The sequence below is a fragment of the Mustela lutreola genome, chromosome 1 (assembly GCF_030435805.1).
Source record: "Mustela lutreola isolate mMusLut2 chromosome 1, mMusLut2.pri, whole genome shotgun sequence".
In the NCBI taxonomy this organism is placed as follows: Eukaryota; Metazoa; Chordata; class Mammalia; order Carnivora; family Mustelidae; genus Mustela; species Mustela lutreola.
Window position 1 is genome coordinate 151,576,801 of NC_081290.1, and position 19,967 is coordinate 151,596,767.

At 45.2% G+C, this 19,967-nt stretch overlaps 1 protein-coding gene across 4 annotated transcripts in view; it reads right to left on the minus strand.

Annotated features, from left to right (window-relative positions):
• Positions 1–19,967, minus strand: part of ZNF395 (zinc finger protein 395) — a 44,458-nt gene that overhangs the window by 11,138 nt on the left and 13,353 nt on the right. For 3 of the 4 annotated variants that reach the window (XM_059176690.1, XM_059176675.1, XM_059176667.1), the window contains exons 2-4: positions 4,227–4,473; positions 2,160–2,392; positions 218–327 (exon numbers count right to left, since the gene is read on the minus strand). In XM_059176690.1, the coding sequence (XP_059032673.1) occupies positions 218–327; positions 2,160–2,392; positions 4,227–4,460 (577 nt within the window). In that variant the 5' untranslated portion in view covers positions 4,461–4,473. Of the gene's footprint in view, positions 1–217; positions 328–2,159; positions 2,393–4,226; positions 4,474–4,696; positions 4,789–19,967 lie in introns of those variants that run through there. The other variant, XM_059176684.1, reaches the window with a different exon arrangement.

Consider the following 19,967-nt stretch of genomic DNA (forward strand, 5'->3'; position numbering starts at 1 on the left):
AATCATCTTCACAATGCACCAGGAAACTCCTCCCCAGCTGAGGAAGCTGAAGAAAAAGAATGGAAGCAGCTAACTCAATATCACTCAGCCAGTCTGAGGAGCCAGTGAGGAGACACCCTGGCAATCCTACTGCCAGGCAATGGGCTGGTCCAAGCAGAGGCAGCGAGGGGTGGGCTTGCGCCACACCCAGTAGCCGCCAGGGGGCCCCCTTCCTCACCTGAGAAGTTGGCCTCAGCCCCAGGAGGGCTCTGCACGACGGGGCTGCAGGACAGGGACGTCAGCACCATGGCCGCCATCATCTCATCCATTTCCACCGCGTCTGACTTCCTGGATTCAAGTGGGTGAGTGCCAAAGGTTACTTCCTGACACAGCAGGGTGCGTGATGGGTTCACACTTCTGGACTGTCCCCTCCATGCCCCCACTCCAATCAGTCAGTGTGCATGCTAAATAAAGCATGAAGGTCTCTCCTCATTCTTCATGAAAAATACCCATGCAGAATTGCATATCTACTGTCAGTCAACCCCGGTGCAAGCAAGTCGGTCCCAGGCCACTGTGGACACTGGGAGGCGTCTGCATTCTCCCCTAAATTCATGTCAGACCTCTCAATGGGACTTAAAGTCGGGAACTTTATTTGGGAGAAAAAAGAGCGGACATCATAAAATCAACCACGGGCGTAAAAGATGCCTGCTGGAATTCAAAAGCACCAAAACTACCTTCCTTTCCCCATCTTCTATTTAAATTAAAGAGGGAGCGATTATACTAACCAGTTCCTTTCCCCCCCCTGAGAAAAATGATGACATTTCTGACAGCTTCTGAACCTAGTACACAAGCCAATGAGCAAGGACACCGGAAACACTAAAATAAATCTCCTGGTGCAAATCTCAATGCTTTTGCCAGTGGAGTTCTGTAAAATTCTACGTACAATTTCTTAAAAACCCATATAAAGTTACATTATGTGGAAGTAAACTCAAGAGTTGTCTATAGATTACTGCTGAAGTATGAAAAGTTACTCTGAAATAAATTTCTAGGTGGCTCAACTATTTCAAAGGTTTGTATGAATTCCTTCTTCACTGTTCAGATCCACAGAAATATGTGACTGGGTCTGAAGCAGTTAAACCAGGACTAGTAATAGATTAAACAAATTAGTGTCCCCTTTTTGTGCGATCTCTGAATATTTATTTCCAAAGAAGAAGAGCAAAACAATTTCTTTGTCAACTGAATTCACAATCCACAACTACTGCTCTGGTCTGGTCTGAGGACCCAGATGTATGGTATCAGTGGTAGCCACAAACACAGAAGGAGGGGTGGAACCGGACCTAACTGCTTGCACAACCTCTAGAGAAGGCAATCTCCACTGGCAGATTTTCCTTCTTGGTCTTAGAAGATCAAATGTGCACTTGAGTTCCTAATACAGAAATTAGAAGCTATACATATAGTCTCAGGGAGAACTGTATCATACAATTCTAAAGCAATACATTCTTCACCCATCAATGGTTTTGAGTATCTAAGCCAGGGGTCAGCAATCAGTGGGCTGTGGGCCAAATGCTCCACTGCCTGTTTTTACGTGGCTCGCAAGCAAAGAATGGCACAATTTTTATATAGCTTCAAAAAATCAAAAGAATTCTCTTGATATGTGACACATGGAAATTACATAAAATGACACTCTGAGTGTCCATAAGTGACGCTTTATTGGGGCATGACCATGCCTCATGTTTACGTATCATCTATGGCCACACTGACACGGCCACAGCAGAGCTGAGCAGGTGGGACCAAGACTATTTAGCTCATTAAGCAACATGATTTTCTGCCTGGCCCACTCAGAACAAGTCTGCAGACTCCTGACCAAAACCATTTTTTCTTGTCTTTCATCATGAAAAACTACTAATTTTAATTTAAGGATGAAAAGGGGCCATAATAGCCCTTAGCCACAACTGAAGATGTACCACCCATACTCGAGTTACAGAAGGAAAAATGCTGTTCTGGAGTTGCTGTTGTTTTTTCAAGGATGCCCCCCTCTCTGTATCCCATTTGTCCCATATCTTGACAACTAGACACCCAAAACTTTCACATTCCTTCTCCATCACAAGCAAGCCCACAACCCCAAACCCCACCACCCACAAAACTTTCAGAGCCCAGAGCCCAGGTGCTCCCACACAAACCTCTTTGGGACATCAATGTTTCTGGAGACAGGCCTATAGGCTGGTACTGGGGTTCCTGGCTCCAGAGGAGGTGCCTGGGGCACAGAGCCCTGGGCCTCGGCCAGCCACACCTCCTCCGCCTTACAGCAGATTTGTAGCTTCTGATCCGAAAGCCAGACCGTCACCTTATCCTCTGCCCAACTATGCTGCTCCACCAGTCCTGTGCACTCTTGCCCCCCATACCACACATAAACCTGCAGGGAAGAAAAAGAGCAACGGGTGGTCAGTATGCAGTGGTTCTGCCACCACTCACCCCCAGTGCTAAGAGCCAGGATCCACCTGCTACAGACTGCATCTCTGACTCATTTTTAATGCAAGCAGCTGTTCCCAGGTAGTTGCTTCCCACCTGAGCACTCAAATGGGCCACAGTGATCAGTTTCTCCCCAAACGGATCCTTATACAAACTCTCTAGAGAGAGCAAATGTGCCAGTTTCTGGACTTTTCTCTGATCTTGGAATATGTTTACAATTAAAGTTAAGATATGAACATCTTGGGATGCCTGGGTGGCTCAGTTGGTTAAGCAGCTGCCTTCGGCTCAGGTCATGATCCCAGGGCGCTGGGAGGAGTCCCATATCGGGCTCCTTGCTCGGCAGGGAGCCTGCTTCTCCCTCTGCCTCTGCCTGCCTCTCTGTCTGCCTGTGCTCACTCGCTCTCTCTCCCTCTATCTCTGACAAATACATAAATAAAATCTTTAAAAAAAAAAAAAAAGATATTAACATCTTAAAATAGACTCTTACAATCATAACATGTTTTCTGTAAGTTCCATGGTAACCAGAGAGAAAAAACCTCTAGTAGATACACAAAAGAGATAGAGAAAAGAATCAAAGCATAGACTACAAAAAAAACAAAATCAACAACTCACAAGGGAAGACAGCAAGAAAGGACGAAAGAACAATGGAACTAGAAAACAATCAGAGAACAAATAACAAAAGAGGAAGTCCTTACCTATCAAAAATTACTTTAAATGTAAATGGATTAAACTCTTAACCAAATGAACTTTTGGAATATGTATCCATCCTTCTGATGACTTGCTCTGTCTTGCCCTCAAAGTCCTATGGATCTGCTGCCTGTATGTATCCCCAACCATGACCTTGAACTGATCAACCCTGCATTTTTCCCTTCAAAGAATTCTAAGTCTACCTGGGGACAAGTTGGTAGGGATGGAGAAGTGGGCCAACCACTCTCAAGGGATGCCTAGCAGTTGGCAGGTCACCTTCTATCATGGGAAGAGAGCCCTGGACAACACAAGCACCAGCAGGAGAGAGAAGGTAGAGTCTCTATTTCTGGGCCCTTGAGAAGGCAATGCACTCAGACCTAGTGATCACATCAGGTACAGGGGATGACTGGGCCCTGCCACAAGGTGAGGGACCACCAGAAAAAGAAACACAAACACCGTTCTGACTAAACACATTTGCCTCCTGAAAATGTCTAAAGGGAATTCAAAGATGCAGTATTATCTGTCTCTTACAAGCCTAAGATTCTTGTTTTGTCAAGCTGGAAATGGAGGGAGACTGAGAAACAGAGCCCTTGCTGTGCTCTGAATTGAGGCTTTGAGTAGGCCTGACTCCAAAACAACAAATGCCAGACAGCACTGTCATGGAGGAGCCCTGGGTCTACTAATGATGGCTCATTCTGGGGCACCTGGGTGGCTCAGTGGGTTAAAGCCTCTGCCTTCGGCTCAGGTCATGATCCCAAGATCCTGGAATTGAGCCCCACATCAGGCTCATTGCTCAGCAGGGTGCCTGCTTCCTCTCTCCTCTCTCTCCTCTCTCTCTCTCTCTCTCTCTCTCTGCCGGCCTCTCTGCTTACTTGTGGTCTCTGCCTGTCAAATAAATAAATAAAATCTTTAAAAAAAAAAAAAAAATGATGGCTCATTCTCTAGGGAAGCCTACTGCCCAGGGGCCCACAGGGCTGCAAGTAAAATGTCTGTGCACGAACTGGTGCCTGGGAGTTTCTGGTCTGCCACTCAGGGCACTACTGGCAGCCCAAGGAGATCACACACCTGGTCCACCTGGGGGTTCAACCTACCTTCTGCCCAGGCTGAAAGGCCACTTGCTGGAGGCCTGAGGTGCCGGGACCCTTGAGGATTTCCTTGGGCTGCTCCTGGCAGGAAGTGTCCTTGGAGGCCAGGAAGGACTGGGGAGCCGCCCCTTCCAGCAGCTCGGTCTGAGGCTCTGAGGGTGGGGCAGTCCCGGGGGGCCCCAACACGCGGGCTCCCAGGAGGGACCGCTTCCCAAGGCGCCGGGACAGCACACTGGCCATTCTGCTGCCTTTCCTGAGGAGGCAAAGGAGACAGAGGGTCCTTTATTCATTATCTGGAGGAATCAGGAAGCTCTCCGTACAACCCCTTGCATGCAGCAGGCATCTGCAAGCATCTGTTAAAGTAGATGAAACAGTTTAAAGCAGCTTCTCCAGTTCCTTTTCTTTTTACACAAGTAACAGCCATTCCCAGTGGGACATTTAGAAAATACTAATAAGCACAAAGAAAAAGAAATTACTCAAGATGCCGCCTCCCAGAGATCCCCGATCTTCCTACAGAACGTTCCACGCCTTCTTCAATATATACATTTACATTCTTCTATTTCTACAAAAAGGAGATAATCGTTAGGTAAACTGAATTCTCACTAAAAAGCTTCTGTAGGTTTTACCCTATCACTGAACATTATTCAATAAAAACAACAAAAACAAAACCACACTATATTTTCTTAAGCAGGTGCATCACTGCTAACTTAACAAACCCTTTATTGTCCCTGAGGCCTGAGTCCTCTATGCTGCTGTCTCATCTGCTCTGCCTGCAGGAGCATCGTCTGAGCTCAACCTCCGCAGACACACACCAACGATGCTTCCTTAGGTCAGGTTCCTATATACGGCATCGCTAAGTCAGAGCACAAGCACATCTGTCAGAGACTTGCAGACTCTCCAGCTTAGCTGGCTTCAAAGTTGCAAAGAGCCACAGAAATGAGATGCTAACTCTCCTCCTTTTACACTTGAAGAAACTAACACCGAGAGCTTAAGAGACTTGTTCACAGTAAGAAAAGTGGATGGTACTACAGCCTGAAGGAGATCTGGTTTCCTGACTACAATCTGGCTCTCCTCACTGATACAGAGTGGCCTGAAGACTCTCTCCAACAGCACCTGGCGTCAGGCTACTAATGCACTAAGGGGTGACAGAATTGCAGGACCACAGCCCAGATCCAGACCAAGGAAGACTATTCCAGGCCTTGGTGGGTTCATCCCACCATAAACAGGAGCTGTTGTGAAAACCAGCACGTGTCATTTCAGGATACTCTGAGGCATCCCTGTACCCCCAATTATCAAACTGTAGAAAGCCGGGAACTGAGTAGCACTTGCCTTCCACACACTAGAGAGGGAAAAGCTAGGAAGGAGATTGAAACGATATTTCATTAGCCAACACCCTCCTGCCTGAGAGGAGGGGTTCTAAACACCCAGGCACTCAGTCAGCCCCAGGGCTGGGTGGGACCCTCAGGGGTTCTTAGTGCTGGCCACTCCTTCACCTTGATCCATCTACACCACTCCAAAAAACAAGAACTCTAGCTTCCAGATCCCTCAGTGATCTGTATCAGTCAACAGGCTGACTCGGGAAATCCTTCCCCTGACCTGCAGCCTCCCTGCTAAGGGAGGGAAAACACAGAGCTGCCCTCAGGCCACCTGGGCAGGACCCACTCGGAGCCTGTGGGTCCTCACCTACAAGTCACAACACTAATGTTCCCCTCACCAGCACCTTGGAGGAGCACATGAGAACACCGCTGTATAAGATCTTTACAACCTGCCAAGTGGGACAGAAATTCAAAGTCATGTTATTAGAACGAAGTCCACTCTAGTTCCAGATTCAGGGAAATGAACATTTAGTTTTTGTTTTTTAAAGATTTTATTTATTTGATAGAGAGAGATCACAAGTAGGTAGAGAGGCAGGTGGGGTGGGGGGGAAGCAGGCTCCGCGATGAACAGAGAGCCCAACGTGGGGCTCCATCCCAGGACCCTGAGACTGTGACCCGAGCCACCCAGGCGCCCCGAAATGAACATTTTGGACACAGACTTCCACATAATTCTGTAAGAGACTTAACTTTCATATTCTTAAAAAGATGACAAATGGTCCCTTTTTTTCCCACTGGGGGTAACAAGTCCTAACTCCCAGGTCATCTGGACAGCTCATCTCTGAACACCTCTTGTACATAAGACATTACTTTCACACCTAATGGGGACAGGCAGTTCCAGCTTTGCACTGAGCACAGGGTCTGCTTCGATTCTCTCCCTTCCTCTATCCCTTCCCCTACTCATGCTCTAAATAAATAAATAAATCTTTAATGTAAATATTGAGGGAAAATGTTTGGCTCATTTTTAGAAATATATTTTACAAACTTCAGAGAGCATGGTATCAGAATCAGATGGAATCAGATAGCATGGTATCATCGCCATGATTTCCCTAGAAAGCAAAAAACAAGAAAAGGTTACAGTCACCAGCATCCTATAGAGTTCCTGTTTAGTTGTCTGGTGACTTCACATCCAGGAACACTACTGAGAAGCTTTAACACACAAAAGAAGAAAAATTTAAGGAGAAAATTCTTTACCATTTAAAAAAAAAAAAATGATATATCCAAGCTCACACAGTTTCAGAGAGCAGTCACCCACCTTCATCCTTGGAGCCTCAAGCCAGAAACAAGAACCTGTCACTTTCAGGTTAATTTCAGAGGGCTCCTAAAAGCTAGAGGCGAAACCGCAATGCCACTTGGAGACATCAGATGGCAGCAGCCATCCGGGGAAAGAAAAAAAAAATACCCAACCCTTTCCTTAACCAAAAAAAAAATACAGTGGCCACCCCCACTTTCCACAGCAGGAAGTTTGAGGTTTCTACCACTGAAAATGAAGAAAGGATAGTATTTCCAAAATTCCTGGGCTTCCAGTCTTCAGATGGGGCCTGAAATATTTGGCTAACAGACTCTGACAATGTTTTTCTAAGCCTTTTTCTTTTTAAATTTAAAGAATACTTTTCCCTTGGTTTGTGAACGCTTTGCTGGATCTGTGCAAACTGGTGAACTTGTCCACTCCCAGCTCATCCTCACGTGATTTTGCTTGCATTCTCTGGCCTTTCTCCTTTAACTGGCCCAATTCCACTGAAATGCATTTTATTATCTGATTTATTTATAGGATGCCCACATCTTAATTTTTAAAAGCAGAAGAGAAAAACGGAAGGGAAACTGCCTTTTTAAAGTACCAAGTAGGCACTAGCTTTCACAGACTGTACTTAATTAAATGCTCAGAAATGACTTGAGAGCAACAAAAGTCTTCTATTTCTGATGAGGAAACTGAGCGCCAGAGAGGTTAGCTTGGGGAGGCTACACAAACAGGAACCCGTGCTCCGGGTGGGGTATTTCTAGTACGTGTGGGATCTCTTAAAATACAAGTCAATTACACTGCTTTTTACCTACACGGTATTTTTTTTCCTATGTCAATGAACCTCAACAGAAAAAAAAAACTAGCTCTCATTCCTACAAGTCTCTCTTTTCCATTCGTTGTGCACTTTCTTTCCTTGAAAATCTCTTCTCCACTTAGCCTCCGACCTACAAAATAAAGGTCAATGCTTTAGTGTGACCCTGTTAAACAGTCCAAGCCACTGTTAATCATTTAGTGTTTCAGAAGACCTTTACACATATACTGCCTCTCGGAGAGCAAAAAGAGATAACATGACAATCCCAAATGTTAAGGAACATTTTACCTGAGTTTATACTGGGGATGGATAGCATGGACGTGAAGAATACAAATCGAGACTAAATACAGACCGGGCAGCATCACCTGGGGTGAATCGATGCCTCTCTTGGGTTCATCATTATTCTCATTATTTTATGGACATGGCATTTTATGCATACTATAATCAACATAATCCCTCAGGGATTCAGAAATGACCTGAAGCACCTACAGGGGTTTGTCACACAGGTGAGTCAGGGGACCAGGGTAGCTCTGGATCTACACTGACCTGCCAGGATCACCTGTGAATTTCCATCTCCAGGGAAATGGGTCCCACCTTACCTCCCAGTACACTTCTATTCATCTAACTACAGCCTCCTTCAAACCCCTCTCTCCTCATCTCTACTTCTATTCACTCCCTTTGGTTTTTTCCTAGGGAGCAATCAGTCCATATAAACAGCCATGCTATATACTATTTGCTATAGTATTCTAATGTAGCAAAAAGAAACCACTACTTCAGGGTAACAGTAACAGTGTTTCAACACACACCCCAATCCCATTTTATGAAGTTAGTGAAGGAATTCCTTGATGGAAGCACAAACCTATGCTAAAAACGCCTTCCCAGCTGATGGACAGTTTTAAAGGGATCCTGAGCCTTTCTGTGCTTCTCATCCCTGCTGCTTTCATTAATACATGGGGGGCTGCCCTTGTATTTTGGTCAATGTCCAAAAGGGGTTAACCTCAGCAAACACTTCTGATGTACTAATAGCCCTTAATGAGGACATCTGCCATCAGTTAAATGACTGCAACAGACAATAGGAAAACTACCCCTTTCTGTGGTTCTGAGTTGCAAATTGCTATCTGACATGTGACTGTTGCTGGACAACCACCTGTCTCAGCACGTGTGTGTGTGTGTGTGTGTGTGTGTACACACACGTGCTCATGCACAATGGCTGCTCTCTCCTCCCACCCAAAGACACTGCAGCAAGCCAGGCAGTCCACTTCCTGGCCTCACAGTCCACTCCTAGCCATACTTCCAGGAGGCAGGTCGTAAGTCAACACGATTCAACACACACCTAATGACGTTTCTTGGGGTGTGCTGTTGTTGCTGAAGGAGAAGGAAGCTTGGAATAAGACTCCCATTTGTTAAATCTCAGGTGCTTGCTGCCTGTCTAATAAACGTGGGGAGGGACACCAACCCTCTGCCAGGAGTTTCGGATTCCCTACTAAACCTCAGCTTTCCATTTTATGATCTTCACTGGTAACTACTACACAGAACAACAGTTTGAGTTTTTCATTCTTTGGCTAATATTTTGTGTATCCTTCTTATTATCTTATCAGAAAGCTAATTTTTTTTTCCTTTAAAGCTATAAAGGTTTTTTTTATTTTTTGTTTTTCTTTTTTAATCAGAAAGTGAGCACAAGCAGGGAAGCAGCAGGCAGAGGGAGAAGCAGGATCCAGGCTAAGGAGCCTGATGTGGGATTCAATCCCAGGACCTCAGGATCATGACCTGAGCGAAGGCAGCCGCCCAACTGGCTGAGCCACCCAGGAGTCCCGTAAATCAAGTCAAGTTTTAACTTGAAAATTTTCTTCAAGTGACTATCTAAGCTCATCCAAAGGTCAAAATATTGTAGCAAACCACAGCTATCATTTTACAACAGAACTTATCAGGATATAGGATTCCCAAACAACTCATTTTTCAGCAATGCTTAGCCAGGGATGACCCCTGCTGAGAGATGCCATGTGCATTTACAACATGTTTATGATTATATGCAAATACGTCTATGATCCTCTCAGTCTTCTGGTCACCTTCAGCCCTATCAAAAGTAAGTTGCCATACCCCTATGTTATCACCATCCAAATGGTGCCTGGTGGTTCTCAGGCTTAATTCCCCACCCCACCCACCACCCACCCCACCCCCCCAATGCCTACTCCAGAAAAAGGAAAAAAATACTCACTTCACTGGGCATATACTGACCTTTCTTTCCAGAAGCTTCTATACAGCCTGGCTTTTCACAGAAACCCCTTTGAGAATAGCCAAGGGCCTCAGTTAAAACTTTTAGACCCCTCAAGTTATGTTATTACACCATTCCAAAATTTTCAATTTTTTACAATACAAGTTTAAGATATAACACACTGAGTATGTTAGTGACTGACTCAATACCAACATTTCTAAATCAACTGTTTGAAAAATGACTCTTTGGATTCTCAGGGCATTCTAATCATCATCTTTTACTGTAGGTTTTTAAAAGCTAGATTACACTCCATTTGTGTATGATGGTTTAGACCATCAGCAAAATTAAAAATTACAGACCAGCAAGGCTGACAGGGACCTTAAAGGTTGCCCAACTCCCATTCAGGGCTGGAATCCTCCCCACAGCATCCCCTCTAAGTGAGCACCCAGCCTTCCATTATTGTTAGTAATAGATGTAATAGAATAATGGAAAGAAAAAGTAAAAGTCCCAAATAGCAGTGCTATTTTCATATTCCAGCAGATGGGCCATAGAAATAGGTCATCTGATCTGGTTACACCGAATTTTCCCTAGCAAATGCTAAATGACCATGATCAGCAAACACTTTTGTTGGTCTGACTGCACAACCATCATTCAGTCCAAGTCAAGGAGATCTCATTCAGTCCAAGTCAAGGAGATCATTCTGTTTGCACAGCCAGCAGGGAACAAAAGCTGTTCTCACAGTCCTACCCAGGAACAAGTGCACTTCCCCTTCTTTCACACCTAGCTCCCCATTTGCTTTCAAAACCACTGAGGTGCCTTTCATGCACTGCTGTCTCCTGCATACACTGCTGGGTAGTAAAACATTCTTGGGCCAGTGCCCAGCACATGGGTGCTGGTCATCAGGAATCTGTAAGAATGTCTACTAGTGCCAGGAGGACTGCATCTCCCTTAGACTGTAAGCCCTTTGAGGACACAGACAAAAAAATCCCATCAGATTTAGGATTTTTTTCTTTCTTTTTTTTTAGGTTTAGGGTTTTAAGTGGATGATATCCCTATGGGTAGGGAAAGCCCCAGATTCCAAAAATAATGTTCCCTAAGAAATATACCTGCTGCTTGCCCTAAAATGACGACAGAGTATCAAAAGCAAAGGAGGAGGTTTACTGTTAGAACTCAGTTCTGACACTGTTGTGTTTTCTTGAAAACAGGCAGAGAATTCTATGTAAGGAAGAAGGCACCGGTAAAAACATGCTTGCGAATATGCCGTGTGAGGCAGAGAGTTTGTGTAGCACTGTTTTTGTACATGCATGGGGGGAGGGAGAGCACACATGTGTACGTGTGTGCGTGCACTGTGGTTAAACCTGATCTGAACTGTGCTAAAACTATGTGAGCGTTCCAGAAGGAGGCGGGGAGAGGAGTGATTGCTGACTCGGCATTTTACCCAGAGCCCAGTGGGAGGAAGAAAACCAGGAGCTGAGTATCTCCTAGAGAACTAACCATTCTCTCCAGCAGTTTTTAAAGGAAGCATACAAGAGACCTGCTCATTAACTCAAACCACCAGGTGCTGTCTGAATGGCACTTGGGTTTACACTCCCTTTAACACATACATTTGCAGACTTCCTTTGCCTCCTGACCTCCCGGAAACTCAAGAAAATACAGAGGGACGATACAATCCCCATTTTACAGCTCAAAAAACTGAGATTCCTCAAGGTCATGTTATTTGTCCAAGCTAACAAGCTGTGGCATCTGCAGCTTTCCTGGATCCTCTCTGAAGTAGTTCTGTTTTTTCCATAAGTGGAGACCCAGCAGCAGGACGGGGTCTCAGGATGGAAGGCTCTGGAGTTCACAGCTCCCATACCTTCCCATGGCTTTGCCTGATCCTCCTAAGACTGTGAAGAGGAAAGTGTGAGTTTCATTGGGAAGAAAGGACCTATTAGAACCATTTATGGTAACAAAAAGCACAAGCTGGCAACAAAACAACCACCCCCAAAAATATGAAACATGGAGGTGAGAATTTAAAAAGCCTAACAATCCATTAGCATAAGGCCCTGAGTAGCACACATGCCAGAAAGGGAAGTCTTGCAGTAATGATGCCCAAGGTGCCAATCCCAAGACCAAAAAAATAAAAAATAAAAAATAAAAGCCTTTCTGATGTTCTCCTTTAGAAAGGCAGAGAAATATACTCTCTATGTATTTCTTTTTTCATTTAAGTGGTTGAAGTAGAAACTATTTGGATTTCAATAGTCATTTGAATGAATAATCACATTCTCTAGGGACAACAGACAGAAGAGGGAAAAAAGAATATTTGCAAACCATATACCTGATATGGGGTTAATATCCAAAACATTATCCGAAACATATAAAGAACTCATATAACTGAACAGTGAGCAAACAAACAAAATCCTCAAATCACCTAATCAAAAATGACTAAAGCGGGATGCCTGGGTGGCTCAGTGGGTTAAAGCCTCTGCCTTCGGCTCAGGTCATGATCTCAGGGTCCTGGGATCGAGCCCCACATCGGGCTCTCTGCTCAGCAGGGAGCCTGCATCCTCTTCTCTCTCTCTGCATGCTTGTGCTCTCTCTCTCTCAAATAAATGAATAAATAAAAATCTTTAAAAAAAAAAAAAATGAGTAAAGGACCCAAACAGACATTTCTCCAAAGAAGATATATGGAGGTGGGGCGCCTGGGTGGCTCAGCGGGTTAAGCCTCTGCCTTTGGCTCAGGTCATGGTCATAGGGTCCTAGGATCGAGCCCCGCATCGGGCTCTGTGCTCGACAGGGAGCCTGCTACCCCCTCTCTCTCTGCCTGCCTCTCTGCCTACTTGTGATCTCTGTTGTCAAATAAATAAATAAAATCTTTAAAAAAAAAAAAAAGAAGACGACATATGGAAGGCCATGAAAAGATGGAAAGATGGTCAACGTTGCTCATCATCAGAAAAACACAAAGTAAAACCACAATGAGATACCACCTCACACCTGTCTGAAGAATCATCTTCCAAAAGACTAGAGGTAACCAACGCTGGCAAGGATGGGGAGAAAAGGGAGCCCTGTGCACTGCTGGTGGGAATGTAAACTTGTACAGCCACTGGGGAAGACAGTATGGAGGTTCCCCCAAATTAAAAACAGACCTACCCTATGATCCAGGAATTCCACTGTTAGGAATTTATCCAAAGGTTAAAAAAAAAAATTAACCCTTGTGTTCATAGCAGCATTATCTTATAGTAGCTAAGACATGGAAACAACCTAAATGTCCACTGACAGATGAATAAAGAAGATGTATATTATCTACTGTGGGCTATTATTCAGCCATGAAAAATGAGGAAATCCCACCATTTGCAATAACACGGACAGACCCTGAAGGCATTGTGTTAAGTGAAATAAGTCAGAGAAAGACATATAAGGTATGATCTCACTTCCACGTGGAATCTAAAATAAAAACAAGAGCAATACAAGCAAACAAGAACTCAGAGAAAAAGAGATCAGACCCGTGGTTATCAGAGGTAGGGGGATGGTGGGGCGGGGCATCAGAGGAAGGTAGCCAAGAGACACAAGGTCCCAGTGATAAGATAAATAAGTATGGGGGATGTGACGTCCACGCAAAGCCTAGAGCCACCACTGCTGGGTGATCTACAGCAAAGGTGCTAAGAGAGTAGTGTCTGAGAGTACTCATCACACGAACACTTTTCTCCCTTTCTTCTTTCTTTTCACTGAATCAGCATTAAGACAAATGTTAGCTGAATCCCTTGTGATAATTGTTTCACAAAATATGTAAAGCAACCCATCACTCTGTACTTCTGCAGTGATGTATCTCAGCTGATCCTCAATAAAACTGGAAAAAATACTAGTCACGACAGTGGGGCCTGTAAGGAGGGTGACAGCCACCTACTGACTTGCCTCGCTGGAACCAGCATCTTAATAAAAGGACAGCAACCCTTTCCTGTGAGGGCTGATCAGAGCACACAGGGCTTCGGGTGCCACCTGGTCTGGGGAGTGCACCACCAGTGTGAGACCCCAAATTAAAGATAAGAAACCATGCACATGCAGACAAGATTGGTCAACTCAGAGACACCTAACCAAGAAAGGTTAATAGGTAAGGAAAGGGACCGGGAATACCTACCCAAATACCTCTCAGGAACCCAAAGGTCATCTGGGAGGCACCAGTCTAAAATGTAAGCTAATGGGAAGTAAACTGTAATCTCAGAAATTATAAATCACAAGAAACATGTAATATTGGCACAACAGAATATTGTAGTAGCTGGAAGCACTTAAATCCTGAAATAGGAGCTAACACCAGAATTTGTTCTAAGACCAGAATGGCTGACTGGCCAATGGCTACAGAGCTGTCTGATCAGTAGGGGGAGTGCCAGGCTTCTACAGACCAACTTTTAATCCAACTTTTCCTTTATTCCCACTCCCCCATGAACTATCAGGTTTTCTGTTTCCAGACTGGGGGGCGGGGGGGGGGGGGGCAGCCCCTCACCCTGTTGCTCTATTATCTTCTCCTGGGAGACTCTGCTCTGCTCTGAGAGGGGAGCACCCTCCAAAACCAGCAGGAACGCTCCCTATCCCCGAGTTGCCATGGCGGAGGGGGAAAGGCTGTAGGATGCTGAGGGGCTGAACACGCCTCACCAAAATGGACAGCCAGCCCGCAGAGGAGCATTCGCTGCAGAGGCACTTCTCCAGGGAGAGAAGAGACGGTAGACAGGATTATGAGAGCCAGTCACCTCCACCTGTGTGACCTGCGACACTCAGCCACCACTCTGGAGCCTCGTTTCCTGCCTCACCTGTAGATAATGAGAAACGTATCCAGAATCTGGAAGTACCCAGCACCCAACAGATGTGTTCCCTTGCCCTATTCCCTTACTCTAGACAGTGTTAGATTAGCTACGTTCATTACGCAGTAGACGGCTCAGAAGGCTCAGTGGTCACTGTCGCACTGGCATCTGGGAATCGCACTCAGCAAAGGACCGTAATACCAGAACCGTAATACAACTACTGACTCCAAAGGAAATCCAAAAGCAAACTACGGGTGAGCCACTGACTAATGGAAATCACAACAAAACTGATTTCAGCAGGATGAGGGGAACCCAGAAGTCCAACAGATTCCATCTGGAGGCCTGCTGGCTCCAGTCAACCACCCCAGGGATCAGGGCTTAGAGTTCAACACCCAGCCAGACAGCTCTGCCACTGCAGTTCCAAGTCAGGACCCGGGCCACTGCCCCTCGCCCACGTGACCTGCCCCTGCCCCCACCCGCTCACACACAGGCCCAAATCCCGCTCCACTCCCCAGAGCCAAAATCTCTCTTGGTGCCCTGCCCAGGGTGAATCAGGGCCTGCTGCCAAAGCTCCGGGAGGCGGAACCCAACCGGCCTCCCCGAGCACCCTCCAGCGGCAGCCTCCCCAATCTGTACCCCACCCACAGACACTTCAGTCTCGGATTCCAGCTGTCCAAGACCCAGACTCTGCCCACACCAGGGCAGACCCATATGGGAAACAACTCAGCACCAACTCCCCAGAGACCCAGGGAGAGGGGCACCCCAGAACACAAACAACGTTTATAAAAATATGCTGATGCTCCACACAGGTGCCAAACTCTTAACTGACGAACTGCCCAGAATGACGAAGAAGCCCAAGGGTCAGCCCCTGCCTTTAGAGAATGTTGGGCAAACGGAGCTCCCACCTGGACCACACCTCTGCATGTGGATGGTTCCAGAGCAAGTTCCTATCTTTGTGCGGTATAATTAGATGAATGCATCAGAATTTGCTTATTTCAGGAAAAGGCAAAAAACATCCAGCACTCTGACATGGAAGTCTGATTTAAAAAAAAAAAATGGTTTTCAGGATGAAGCTCAAAAAGTTAAATGAATGTGCATGTTAAAATTTTAAGTGTTTGACATAAGTTAATTAAGCCGAAAGAAAGTATGCTATGAATATTTAAAAAAAAAAAAATAGTCTGCTGGGTGACTGGAGGGTGAGGGAGACGGACACACTCCTCCAGAAAAAAGAAAGTCAGTATAAGTGAAGCAAGTAGAGACACCGTCAAGAAGACTGTTTAAATACATGGTGAAAAATGAACACCATCGGGGAGGGGCTTGCCCAGAGCACAACCACTCAGGGAGTACCCTTCTCCAGAGAAGGCTGTTTCGGGAGTCTTCATGCCCCAAAAATTACGTGGCTGAGGCTGGGTTCAAAGACAAAACAGAGACGGAGAAACTGGCTGAATGCTGCTTCACCCCGGTCTTGGCTCAGGACACCGGGGTGTCCACTTGTGAATGTCTTCCCTGAAACGGACAGGTTAATGGCATCAGGCAGAGTGCTCACTGGTGAGGATGGTCTAAGCCAAAGTGACAAAATAAATGTGGATCAATCACAGAGACCAGATGGCTCACACTCATGAGTTTTGAGAGAAGTGAAGGATGAAATCAGCACTCAGTAGGCCAAGACACACAAGCCGTGGTTACATGGCGCTGGTGAGCTCCTGCCTGCTTCAAGGACAATCAAGGAGGCCGCCCACATAGCGGGTAGTTGGGGGGCCACCAGAGGACTAGAGCCTTTGAGGAAAAAGGCACTTCCATGTACACAAGAAACAAAACTGCGTCTAACTACATCATTAGAACTGTTACAGAATAAACCGGAAAGAGAAAAACAGGGGCTCTTCTCTATAACAAACAGCCTTTTGAAGACTGATGCTCCTTCTGGAAGGTTCCAATAGCCATTATTTGCCAAAGGCTTATGTGCCAGTCACTTGCTGAGCATTTCATGTACTGCATCACATTTCACCCTTTGAATAATCCCAAAGAGAAAGACTACTGTCTTCTCCATTTTACAGGTAAGGATACTGAGGTTCACACACGTTGAGTCATGTGCCCAAGGCCACAGAGCACGACGTGACTGAACCAAGACAGGAGCTCAGATATGTCTGGTTCAGATTCTGCTCTTTCTACTCTATTATACGGGAGATCTATGCATCGAGGAAGAGGAGGAAGAGGCTAGACTACATTACCTCTTACAGGCTCCTTGTTAGGAAAAACTTGAGTCACCGAGAGGTTCATGTGGTGGTGGTGGTTCAGTCCGCAGAAGAGGAAATGAAATGGGCATTGTGAGAGCAAAGTGTCAAGCATGGGGCTCACTCAGGGTCAGGACTAAAATTATTATCTAACACTTATTATAAATTTGCCCAAGAGAATGCAGAGCGAAAGAGTCAGGGTTGCAAACAAACTCGAACTTCCCAATGTGTGACCTTGGGCAAATCACCTGCCTCTCTTTGTCTGTTTCCTCACTATAAAAGGAGGAAAACACTGGCTCCTACTCCAAAGATAATTTGGGGCTTTGGAGAAGCAATGCAGCTTTGTTTTCAACAGTCTCTTGGTTTTAAAGGGTCCCCAAGCTCCTCTTTCTGGAAATTCTGATTCACTGGGTCTGACAAAGCAGCCTAGGAAAAAAAGTGAAAAAATGCACCTCAGGTACTAAGCACCATCCCTTCCTTGCAGAGTACGTGATACATGATAGGCAGAAAAAAAAGAGAAGAAAAAAAACACTAAACTCTGAGTAGTGCTAAGCCAAACTTATGGGAAGATTACAAGGGAAACTTTGAACAAATAAGAGGAAAAGCAGCCAGTAAATTATAACAATGACAAGGGAAATGTAATACATATAAGGAAAAAACACTCAAGGCCATGTCAAAGCTCTAGGGCAATCATCAGAACCTCATAAAAGAACCTCAATGTCACTGTAGATCAAACTGTCATACTACTGTGATCACCAAGGCCAAAAGACAGAAAGACAAACCATTTTGTCCACCACCACGGCAAGAATACTAAAAACAAACGTACTACCCACCTACCTCTTCCCCATAAAATTAGAGACTCATCCATACTGAGCACACTGGCTGCTGCCCGCCAAAAAAGACAACCTATAAGACCAGAGGAGAGTCACCTAAATGGGTTGTGTGATGGGGCAGACTTGCTAAGGAGGCCAGAAAGACCAAGGCCAGGAGGGCCCTGAGATAAGGCAGGGTGCCAACTTTGTCAACAAATCCTGAAATGACAGAAGAGGTACCGTCTGCTGATGCTCAAGAGAGACTAGAGGAGCGTATGCCTCAACGCCCCAAAAGAAGACTATGTAAATGCATCACTGGGTTTGGACAGGAGTTTTAACGCAACAGGGGAGGGTCCCCCTGGAATCAGAACCAGAACCATTTGCATTAACGTCTGCATGAAGGATCTGAAGACAAATCCCCGTCTAATACTTATAGCTGCAAAGGGCCCTGCCTCTCATCAGTGAGGTGACCAGCAGCACCAGCATGCAGGTGCCTTCAAGAGAGAGACAGCCAAGTCCTCCCTCGACACACTGCCTCCTACAGGCATGGATTTGGCCTGACATGATGAATTTTCATGATTTCTAGGGAGTTCTCGGAAATCCAGAGATCATGGCAAGAAGTGTAAATACAGAGAGACACACATCATCCTTCTCCAAATAAAATGAAACTGTTAATAAAAGTAATATGACAGCGTTCTAGATTTTTTTTTAAGAACGCTAAAATGCTTCCAAATGTGCCTCGCCCTTGGCTTGAGCATTTAAGTCACACTTGGAATTCTAAAGATGTCACCGAGAAGAATTACAGATGCACTGAAGGTCTCCAGTTTGGAAATGAACTGGACTGAGAATTTGCCATCCAGAGTCCTAATGTGCTACGCATCCAACCTGTGATTCCTCTCCACGCAACCACGACCAATATGCAGACCAAAGTCCTCAGGGAGACCAGAAAGAATGAATGATGGGGCTCAGACGGGCTCTTCCCAACACCACCTGTTGTAGCCAAGCAGCCTTGACCTACAGCCGGCGGGGGCGGAGGGGTGGCCAGGGAGCCACACACGTAGCACAACTTAAACCCGGCCCTAGTCTTAGGAAACAACTGTTTCATACTAGCCGTAGCAATCAGACATGGGGCGGGGGGGGGGGGGGGGCACCCATATTGGTGAGAAGAAGTAAACTGTGACTTTGCAGATGACATAATACTATACGCAGAAAACCCTAGAACTCTATCAAAACTATTAGAAATTACGAATGAGTTCAATGTTGCAGGATACAAAATTAATACCCAGAAATCAGGTGTATTTCTACACACTAAGAATAAAGTAGCACAGAGAAAAATTAAGAAAACAATTCCGTTTATGTCCACATTAAAAAAGAGTAAAATACCTAGGTAGAAATTCAACCAAGGAAGTGAAAGACCTGCACACTGAAAACTATTAAGATGACACAAACAAATGGAAAGATATTTCATGCTCATGGATGGGAAGAATTAATACTGTTAAAATGCCCATATGCAAACCCCATCAAAACACCAACAGGGGGCGCCTGGGTGGCTCAGTGGGTTAAGCCGCTGCCTTCGGCTCAGGTCATGATCTCAGGGTCCTGGGATTGAGTCCCGCATCCGGCTCTCTGCTCAGCGGGGAGCCTGCTTCTCTCTCTCTCTCTCTCTCTCTCTCTCTCTGCCTGCCTCTCCATCTACTTGTGATTTCTCTCTGTCAAATAAATAAATAAAATCTTTTAAAAAAAACACCAAGAGCATTTTTCACAGACCTAAAACAAACAATACTAAAATTTGTATGGAAACATAAAAGGCTGTGAACACCAAAGCAATCTTGAGAAAGAACAAAGCTGGATGTATCATAATCCCAGATTTCAAGATATGCTACAAAGCTGCAATAAACAAAATAGTATGGTACTGACATAGAAATGGACACATAGATCAATAGAACAGAAGATAGGCCAGAAGCAAACCCAGGCTTGTATGGTCAATTCATCTATGACAAAGGAGGCAAGAATACACAATAGGGTGGACACTGAGAAGAAATTTAAAAAATAAATAAAAATTAAAAAAATAATAATACACAATAGGGAAAAGAGAGCTCTTCAATAAATGGTGCTGGGAGGAAGGTACAGCTACCTGTAAAAGAATGACCACTGGCTTACACCAAACACAGACACTCGAAATGCATTCAAGACCTTAATGTGAGACCTGAAGCCATAAAAATCCTAGAAGAGAACATGGGCAGTAATTTATTTGACACTGGCCTCAGCAATATTCTTCTAGATTTGCCTCCTGAGG